Source organism: Pongo pygmaeus, chromosome 8, assembly GCF_028885625.2.
Source record: "Pongo pygmaeus isolate AG05252 chromosome 8, NHGRI_mPonPyg2-v2.0_pri, whole genome shotgun sequence".
NCBI lineage: Eukaryota > Metazoa > Chordata > Mammalia > Primates > Hominidae > Pongo > Pongo pygmaeus.
This window is the reverse complement of record NC_072381.2, coordinates 5,885,222-5,895,429: the sequence shown is the minus strand read 5'-3', so window position 1 is coordinate 5,895,429 and position 10,208 is coordinate 5,885,222. Positions and strand designations below refer to the sequence as shown.

The following is a 10,208-nucleotide window of genomic DNA, read 5'->3' as shown; positions in this document are numbered from 1 at the left end:
GAGGTTCGCTCTCATTTTCTTTCCTTAGATTAAATCTCTCCTTTTCAAAGTGCAGATGGATGCTTAGTAAAAACAGATCAGCAAACAATTATTCCCATGTACCCAAGTATAAATAAGACTCCATGGATTCCTGCTTTGCATAAAGATTTGAAATACTTTATTTATTTTTTTGAGATGGAGTCTGGCTCTGTCACTCACGATGGAGTGCAGTGGCGCGATCTTGGCTGACTGCAACCTCAGCCTCTCGAGTTCCAGTGATTCTCCCACCTCAGTCTCCCGAGTAGCTGGGACTACAGCCATGTGCCACCACACCTGGCTAATTTTAAGATTTGAAATATTTTAAAGATTGATGGTGTCTTGGTTTGATCATGGGTTTTGGCACCAAAAAATAAAATTAAAAATAAAGATTGATGTTTACCACTCATCTTCACCAACCAACCTACTTCCCCTAAACCTAAGGTTTCACTCTAGCAGGAACTACCATCTGTGGCATGAGATCAACTCAACCAATTAGTGGCTTTCAAGCCTCTTCACCTTAAGCAGTATTTGTCATCTACAGGTTCCCTTGCAACTGGAATGGGTGGGGTGGAAGATCCAAGAAAAAGCACAGAATTTTCTTTTTTTGAGACAGGGTTTTGCTCTGTTGCCCAGGCTAGAGTGCAGTGGGATCATCATGGCTGACTGTAGCCTTGACCTTCCTGGGCTCAAGTGATCCTCCCAGCTCAGCCTCCTGAGTAGCCAGGACTGCAGGCTCATGCCACCATGCCCAGCTAATTTTTTTTTTTTTTTGAGATGGAGTCTCGCTTTGTCACCTAAGCTGGAGTGCAGTGGCACGATCTTGGCTCACTGCAACCTCTGCCTCCTGGGTTCAGGCAATTCTCTGCCTCAGCCTCCCGAGTAGCTGGGATTACAGACGCCTGACACCATGCCCAGCTAATTTTAGTAGTTTTAGTAGAGACGGGGTTTCACCATCTTGGGACAGGTTGGTCTTGAACTCCTGACCTTGTGATTCACCTGTCTCGGCCTCCCAAAGTGCTGGAATTACAAGTGTGAGCCACTGCGCCCAGCCTGCCCAGTTTTTTTTTTTTTTTTTTTTTTTAAGACGGAGTCTCACTCTGTCACCCAGGCGGGAGTGGAGTGGCACGATCTCGGCTCACTTCGGCCTCGGTCTCCCGGGTTCAAGCGATTCCTCTGCCTCAGCTTCCCGGGTAGCTGGGACTACAGGCACATGCCACCATGCCCGGCTAATTTTTGTATTTTTAGTAGAGATGGGGTTTCACCATATTGGCCAGGCTGGTCTCAAACTCCAAACTCCTGACCTTGTGATCCGCCTGCCTCAGCCTCCCAAAGTGCTGGGATTATAGGCGTGAGCCACCGTGCCCGGCCTCCAGCTAATTTTTTTATAGGGACGGTGTCTCTGTTACCTAGGCTCTACAGCACAGGCTGGTTTCGAACTCCTGGCCCCAAGTGATCCTCCCATCTCAGCCTCCCAAAGTGTTAGGATTACAGGCGTGAAGCATTGTGCCTGGCCCAGGTACAACATTTTAGATGCACTCAGTCCATTAAGACTCAGTCCAGGTTTGATTGTTACTGTCCTTCTGTTGGGCCATAGGGCCTGTACTGCGAACTAAAATGAACTTCAGTGTTAAGTAAGGAAGGGATCCTTATTAGCCTTAAATTCAATTCCCTTATCTCAGTGTCTAAGTTTCTCACAACTCTGAGTGTTGATAAAATAGTCTTCACCTAAAACATGGTTAACATAATTCAGCTGACATGCTTAAATTTCTCTTCAACAGTCAGAGGCTGATGGCAATTGTGAAAAAAGCTCTGTACTGTTATTGCTAATTTAAAAAAAAAGGGTCAGTAGTCAGGTGTGGTGGCCTGTACCTCTTGTCCCTGCTACTCGGGAGACTGAGGTGGGAGGATGGCTTGAGCCCAGATCAAGGCTGCAGTGAGGCATGATTACACCGCTGCACTCCAGCCTGGACGACAGGGTGAGATTGTCTCAGAAAAATAAAAAAAAAAAAGGGTATTTCATATGGGTTCAAAAATATAGGTAGTATGACCCCCTGATGACTTGAAGACAGAGCAACAGAAGGACCCTCTTTAGTCATCATTAGCTTAGCCAAAAGAAAAGTCAGTTACACTCACTGTTCCATAATCAGTTGTATGGTCAACTGTGCACTAATTAATTTGGTCACAGATATATACAATCAAATTAAAGTTGAATGTAAATTTAAACTTTACTTTTGCTTTCTTCTCCCCTCCACCCCAGAAAGATCCATGGTCCAATATAACATACCTTCTTCAAGTATTTATGGGGTAAGAAACATTTTAAAAAGTTGTTACATTCCTCTATCTTAATGATTTAAATATGAGCAAGTTCCGTCTATCAAGGCAGGCTCTGAATAGCTACTATCGAAAAGTATTTGAGGAGTTCTTGAATGCCAAATCTTCATTGTCTGCTGACTCTGCAGATTTATCACGTGCTGAAAACACAGGTTTTCCAACTGTCAACGCCTTTACGAAATTCACCTGCTTAGGCTTTCGTGGCATCTGCCTCTTGGAGCTGAGAACACAGCTTCTGCTTACACCTGTGTCCTCAATGAAGCTAGAGATTCCTAAGAGAATTCTAGAAAAAGAGGAGGGGGGTAGAAGGCAAGCAAGGAACAGTTTCTAAGCTTAGGGCCTAAACCTTTGCATACCAGGATCAGCTACCACGTTTACAGCGGCTTTAAGTTACAGCCCTCGGTAGGTGCAGATCGGCTTTCCAATGAAACCTGGCCTTCACTTTCATCTCTGTTAAGGGTTACTTTTTCAAAAGAAGCCACTTTTCCTCCTACCAATTTCCTAAAGCGCCCACCGGCAACGCAAGGAGGGCACAGAGCGGGAAACAGGACACGTGTGATTTCCGAACTCTTCCCGGCGGGCTCCGGGCCCCGGCGAGCCGAGCCCCGCGGGAAGAACCAAGGCCGCCACCCCCGAGAGGCGGCCCGGCCCGCGTTCCTCGCCCACGTGGCCGCCGCACGCGCCCGCTCAAAGTCCAAGGGCGGCGATCCGGCTCTGGGACCTTGGACCGAGCGAGCTCCCGCCCCGACGGCGGGAGTCAGAACTGTGGTGGCCAGCAGTCCCCGCCCGCGGCCCCGTGCACCTCCACCCTGGCCCGCGCGCCGCCTCCCGGACCACCGTGGCAGAGGCCGCAAGGGGAACCGGAAACCAAAATGGCGATGCCCCGCCCTTTTCCTCTCGCGAGAGGCGGGGAAGTAAAAAAAGTTGTGCGAGCGACGGCGATGTAGCCAATTAGAGTGCCGGGAGCGCCTGATTGGCGGCCCTCCCGGCGCCTGCAGGCCCCGCCCCGGCTGCGGAGGCTCAGTCACAGCCCTCCCCTCCCCGCCCCCTCCCCTCCTCTCCCCGCCCGGTTCTTCTCTTCCCGTCTGAGGTGGCGGCCGGTCTCGCCTTGTCGCCAGCTCCATTTTCCTCTCCTTTCGCTTCCACTTTCCTTCGCGCCGAAAGCGCCTCCCAGCCTCGTAGGGTGGTCACGGAGCCCCTGCGCCTTTTCCTTGCTCGGGTCCTGCGTCCGCGCCTGCCCCGCCATGAATGAGGAGTACGACGTGATCGTGCTGGGCACCGGCCTGACGGTGGGCGCCGGGACTGAGGGGCCGGGGCTGAGCAGCCGGGGCGGGCGCACCCCCGGCTCCTGCACAGCCCGCGGGTCGCAGCTTCTCGGGGGTCTCGTTCTGCCGTCAGCTGTAGTTTTCGGGACGGGAGTCGTGGCTGGGGGCGCGGGCAGGTTCGGGGGCGCCCCGCGTCCCGGGGCGAGCGGGCGGCTCCCAGTGTGAGGGGCAGGCGGGGAAATGGAGATGCGGGCCGCGAGGCTCGGGGCGGGGTAACGGCGGAGCCCGGCCTCTGCGTTTGCCCCCAGCGGAAGCAGAGGGGAGGGAGAAGACTGCCCGGGCCGAGGCTCCCGCTCCCCGGTTTGGGCCGGTGACCTCTCCCGGTTGGAAACCAGCACCCGACGCGGAGGAGATGGTGCAGGCCTCGCGGTTGCATTTCCTATTCCGCCTCGGCCGCTGCCCCGGGTCAGTCTGGCTGCCAAAGCCGAGTACGGGGTTTCCTGACAAGTCTTGGATAATCACTGCTTCGGAACTGCTAGGGCTTGATTAACTTACATTTTTGGAGAAAACGCGGAAATTAGTCTTTTAATCCTTTTCCCCCACTGCTAATAAGAAGTATTGTTGAATCCTTTTAGCCACCCTGCCTTCTCACTTACTGAGCATCTGTAGAATTGGAATTGAGTTTTTTCAAAACTTGTCTATCAAATGCTTTCGCACCTGATCTTCGCCGCCTTTTCCTTTTGTTTGGTGGGTTGCCTGCCTCCTTTGTCTCTTCTGGACTGTTTTCCCCTAAGAATTGGACTGGTGATGGATTGCTAAAGGCCAAGTTCTCTGTACTCCGAAGCTTTCTTCAGGGAGTTGGAAGATAATAACAACATGAAGAATGCATTGTAATATATGAATGCAAAGTGTACCTAATATCATGGTATATTGATTTTCCTGGTTATCTGTTCCTAAAGGAACTTTAGGTAATCTGTAGATAATGCAGGCAGGTTCTGTAGTTTGTATTTTTTCTGTTTTTTTTTTTTTTTTTTTTTTTAAATGAAGACTGTTCATCTTGCAAAAGAATTCACTTTGGAGAAAACCATTTTAACTATCAATTTTTGGGGAAATTTGAAATTCTAACCTTGGGGTGCTTGATCATAATTAAGATGAATACTGATGTAAATCTTGTGTATCCTATGTACTCTGACTTCAAATTCCTGAGTCATTTAATGTAGACTTCCACTTCAAATTTTTTGAAATTTATTATAATCTCTCAGGATCAAACTAATTTTTTTTTTTTTTACAGGTAACATCCCAAAATAAAACTTTTAGATGTCTCTAGGCAAGAGAAAACCTTCGAACTTTTATTTGGCTAATTTTTTAGGAAAGGTTTGTGAAGAATTAGAATGGTGTTTTTCTGGTCTGTCATTTTTCTGTTTATAGTTACATGCAATTATTAGAGAATATTTATTCTGAATACTTTGTTATGTTTGACCAATCCAGGAATAATCCTGTGTCTGTCTTTGAAAAGCTGGAAGACTGTTGGATGCCTTAATGAATAGGCCCTACCCGCTGCAGGTTTTGTGTTTTATTTTTTTTTAAGTGCCTAATTGGGATTCCAAGCTGAGCTTAGTAGTTTGTGGTGGATTTTGCCCGTTGGAATGGGTAGTGTTGCTGCCAGCGTGTTTTAAGAGCCGGTTAGTTCCACCGTTTTTCTATGGTTGTTGCTGGTCTTTCAGATTTGCTCACAATTGAGGTCAGTTGAGTATGGACGAGTGAGTGCAAATCCACCATCATGCAGGCTTCCACAAGCCTCGTTCACGTCACTTTGTATCAAAGATGGTGAAACAGTCTTTTTATATAACAAGTTAAGATAATGCACTTTGTTTAAATTGTCATTTGGATTGTGAACTCTTTGATGAATGGTAGATGCATACTTAACTAGAAATCAGACCTGTTTCTGCTGTCATTTTGTAGCTGTGATAACTTTAATCTCTGTGAGCCTTCCTAAGTTTTCTGAGATGTTCTTTGATAATTATATCAATTCAGGACAATCACATTATTACCATCATTGATAGGAGTAGGGATGACAGGATGATTTTGATAATGAGAAATCATATATCCTTATTTTTAGTGTTACCAGGAATTAGATGATTAAAAATTAGAAGAAGAGAAAACCAAAGTTAGCACTCAGAATTAACTTTTGAATGTCTGGAGTTTATTAATTTTCTTAAAATTTACTTTATATTTAGTGCCTGAGACTTAAGAACCTAAAAAAAGGCAAGTACTTTCAGTGCTAGGAACTTGCTACTTTTAAAGAAGTGTAAGGAAGTGCTGGAGTTGCTGCGTTGCTAGTGCTGCCATTGTTTGTATGAGTTGTTAAGTCTAAGCTCATAATCACAAATATTGATAGTAATTTTAATCAAGAAGATACAAAACGATTTGGTATAAAGGAGTAAAATCTTCATTCTGTGTGTGAAAGAAATGGAATATTCCACACAATTGAATTTTCTAAGAAACTAAAGGTTATCTCTAAAGAGCACAGCTTTTGCATAATGCCTAAATGCTGTCACAACTTCTTTAACAAACTAAGAAACATAATTTACTTGATAACTAAGATTTCACATAGTGAAGATTAATTTTTGTGTTATGCTCTAACATGGTGAAGCCATGAAGACCCCGCCAGCTTTGTAGGAAGTTTTGCCCCCTTTACTCTCAGGCTGCTCTGCTTTTTGAGCTCTTCAGTTTACTCTTCATATTTTTTCCCTCTATCTTACTTTACTGTTAGGCTGGCAACATTTACTTTTCTCTGCTTTCAGCATGTGTAGGCAGCCTCTCACCACATAATTTGCACATAGTTCACTATGGACTTGGAAATAAATTCATGAGTCTTGTTAGACATAGTAGATTAAAAAAATAAGAGTAACTAGTTCCACAGCTGTTTGTGCTTCCCACAGGTTTTTTCTTCCCATTTTTTGTTTTGTTCTACACAGTAAGGATTTATGAATAGAAATATATACTTCAGTGATGTATACCAGATGATTCTCAGCATCATGTGTTTAAAAACTTGCTTTACATCCCAGATACTTTTCCTCATTTCTCTTTATCAAAATTTTGTGATTTCAGATTCAGAGAAGGTTTTGTACTTGATTTTAAAATTCTGAACTATAATTCAGATTGCCTCTTGGATTTGCTTAATCTTTGATTTGCTCTTTGAGAGTTCTTGCTTATAGCTGTGTTAGAGTTCTGTAGACAAAGGACTTTCTATTCACTACAGTAGTGAGCATAGGATCAATATTTGCAAATGCTGTTACACTTGGGAGCTGTGTTGTAGGCAGTTTAAACCAGCATTAAGCATCCTGGCCAAAAGAAAATACAAGTGAAATTAGACATATTTTAGCATGTAGAGATGACAATAGTGTGACATTGGGTTTTAAAGACCACTGGTAGATGTTCACATGCATGATACACTGCAATTACCTCTGTCTTCCCTCTCATGGTACCTGATTGGAGACTGTTACTGGAGTAATAGTTTCAGTTTCAGTTATTTAAACCCAGTGACTATTGTGATCAGTTATGGGCAGTAAAAAGGTAAACACAGAACCTGTCTATAAGTAGCTTGTTCTCGTGTTGGAGAGTAACTAATAAGAATTAGTATGAGAAAGCATTAAGTCCCCTAAGAGGTGCACTTATATGAGTTCGGACAGGGAATCAGGAAAACCTTCGTAAAGAAGGAGATACTTAGCTCGCTTTAAAAAAAAATTGGCAAGCTTTGAATGGAGGAATGATTTTTTAGGCAGAGAGCAGTCAGTGTAAGTCAATGCTAAGTCAAGGATGTATGTAGGGAATGGGGAGTGGTTTGTTTTGCTTGAAACAGAAGGTTTGGAGAGAGATTCTAGGCTAAGAAATGTGAAAATTATCTTCAAGACAGTGAGAGAGGACTTTGAGCAGGAGAGTGATATAATTAGCCACATTTCAAGAGAAGGTGTCTTTTGACAGTGTTTTTTTTTTTTTTGAGATGGAGTCTCGCTCTTTTGCCCAGGCTGGAGTACAGTGATGTGATCTCGGCTCACCGCAACCTCTGCTTCCCAGGTTCAAGCAGTTCTCCTGTCTCAGCCTCCCCAGTAGCTGGGATTACAGGTGCCCGCCACCATGCCCAGCTAATATTTGTATTTTTAGTAGAGACGGGGTTTTGCCATATTGATCATGCTGGTCTCGAACTCCTGACCTCAGGTGATCCACCCGCCTAGGCCTCCCAAAGTGCTGGGATTATAGGCGTGAGCCAACGCGCCTGGCTGACAGTTTTTAATGAGATGCATTAGAGGGGCAGAGTCATTTAAAGAAACATTCTCCATAAAACAGCCATTTTTATTATGTTGCTGTAAGATATATGCCATTGAAATGAACTGATTTAAAGTTTTCTGGTTAATTTCTCATGTTTCTAGGTAAGTAGTTTTGAAAAGGCACTTTAATATTAGTCATTAGATACTTTGTACTCCTGATCATATTTGTGTGTGTGTATGTATTTGTAGTTTTTTTGTTTTTTTTTTTTCATAACAACAATACTTTTTATTTCTGAGACAGAGCTCTCTGTTACCCAGGCTGGAGTGCAGTGGTTCAATCTCAGCTCACTACAACCTCTGCCTCCCCGGTTCAAGTAATTCTCCTGCCTCAGGCTCCTAAGTGGTTGGGATTACAGGTGCTCACCACCACGCCTGGCTAATTTTTTTGTATGTTTAGTAGCGATGGGGCTTCACCATGTTGGCCAGGCTGGTTTTGAACTCCTGACCTCAGGTGATCTGCCTGCCTCAGCCTCCCAAAGTGCTGGGATTACAGGTGAGAGCCACCGCACCCAGCCCATAGCAGAACTGTAAAATGCGGTAGGATTTGATAGGGTGTAGAGGATTTTTTGTTTGTTTGTTTTTGAGACAGGGTCTCAGTCTCTCACCCAGGCTGGAGTGCAGTTGTGTGATCACAGCTCACTGTAGCCTCAACCTTCCAGGCTCAAACAATCCTCCCACTTCAGCTTCCCAAGTTAGCTGGAACTACAGGAGGCATGCAGTTTGGGTATTTTTTGTAGAAATGGAGTTTTGCCATGTTGTCCAGGCTGGTCTCAAACTCCTGGGCTCAAGCAGTTCTCCTGCCTTGTCCTCCCAGAGTGTTAGGATTACAGGCGTGAGCCACCTTGTCCAGCCAGAGTATAGAGTTTAGTTTGTCACTAGGAAGGTGTATCAAAATATTAATAAATTTTGGTTCTATTCCCTTCCAAGTCTAAATTGCTCTGTAATTGGGGTTGGGGGGTGGGCATTAATTTTTCAGCATACTATTGTTACTGGCCATGGAAACACCATTTAGGTGTAACAATTCATATATAGAAATTCCATTCAGCCTCTTCAGGTGCTTTGTCTAATATGTTTGGGTGTTGTCCAAATGAGTTATTCTGTTTTTGATTATTGCAACTCTGGTGTTATGTGTAGGGTGCTGAAGGAAGAGAACATCAGTATCGCTGATGGTTCTGTCCCCCAGCTCCACATCCACATATCTACACATACTAGCACTTTGGTGCAATTAAATATTAAAAATCATTTTGGCTGGTTACCTCTTTTTATGTAGGAGAACATCAAGTGCCAGGTGGGTGGCAGATGCTAGTGTCATACAGAACTTGGATTCTGAAGATGGTTTTATAGTCTTAGTGATTTTGGACGTGAATATGTATACTTATCCTGCTTAGGTCATTTGTAGGTGAGTTTGAAGTTACAGTGGGTACTCTTACCTGTTACATTTACAACTCATATGTTGGTGAATATTCATTCACATACAAGTTTCCTGGTTAAAGTTAGCAGTATACTTGACGTACATGATAGATGGACCAGCTTTTCTAGTGTGAAAAAGAGAAGCTTAGTTTTTATGGCTTTAATGTGCTTTGCTTGTGAACATTGTGTATTTACCAGATAGGTTGTAGTAGAATTTAATTTTGAGCTGGTAATTTTGGAAAAATATTAAAATTTTAGGATCATTAATATATACTCTGTGCCCAGATATGACTGATAAATTGTATCAATGAATTAATGACTTCACCCATGTTTTAAAACAAAGTTTATTATGTTTGTGCTATTATATATTCTTTTAGCAGTGTGGAAGCAGTCTTTTGTAATAGTTGGGTATAGAGGAACCAATGGGCCTGCAGATTTTTTATTAGCTTTAGTTAGCTCTTGTCATATTGGCTCTAAGTGGTGCCTTTGAAGGTAGTTGCTGTCAGCTCTTTGGATTCGGCCACATCTTTAAATTACTGGGCCCTTTATTTTAGGCCTCAGTGCTTGCTTTACGGCCATAGTCCAGTGGGTCATGCTTAGTGTGAAAGGTTATATATAGAAGCTGTGCAACACTCTAATTTGCTTGCTGAGATTTTGCTTTCAAAAGTTGAACCCTGCAGTCTACTTTTGTCAGCTGAGAATGTAACTGTTCTTCCTCTGCTGTGTCATAACTTATTTTTAAGATAGTAAATATTTTATTTTCATATGTGGAACTGTATGTTGGTGCTGCTTTAGGTTGTTTTCTTCCCCCACCCCCCAAAAGTAAATTGTTTTAGTCAGTATTAGGGTTGATTTT

At 43.9% G+C, this 10,208-nt stretch overlaps 1 protein-coding gene across 1 annotated transcript in view; it reads left to right on the top strand.

Annotated features, from left to right (window-relative positions):
• Positions 1-3,368: 3,368 nt before the first annotated feature.
• The window catches only part of GDI2 (GDP dissociation inhibitor 2), a 48,259-nt gene continuing 41,419 nt past the window's right edge, over positions 3,369-10,208 (top strand). The window contains exon 1 of the mRNA XM_054437204.2: positions 3,369-3,638. Coding sequence (XP_054293179.1) covers positions 3,594-3,638 — 45 coding nt within the window. The 5' untranslated portion in view covers positions 3,369-3,593. The remainder of the gene's footprint in view (positions 3,639-10,208) is intronic.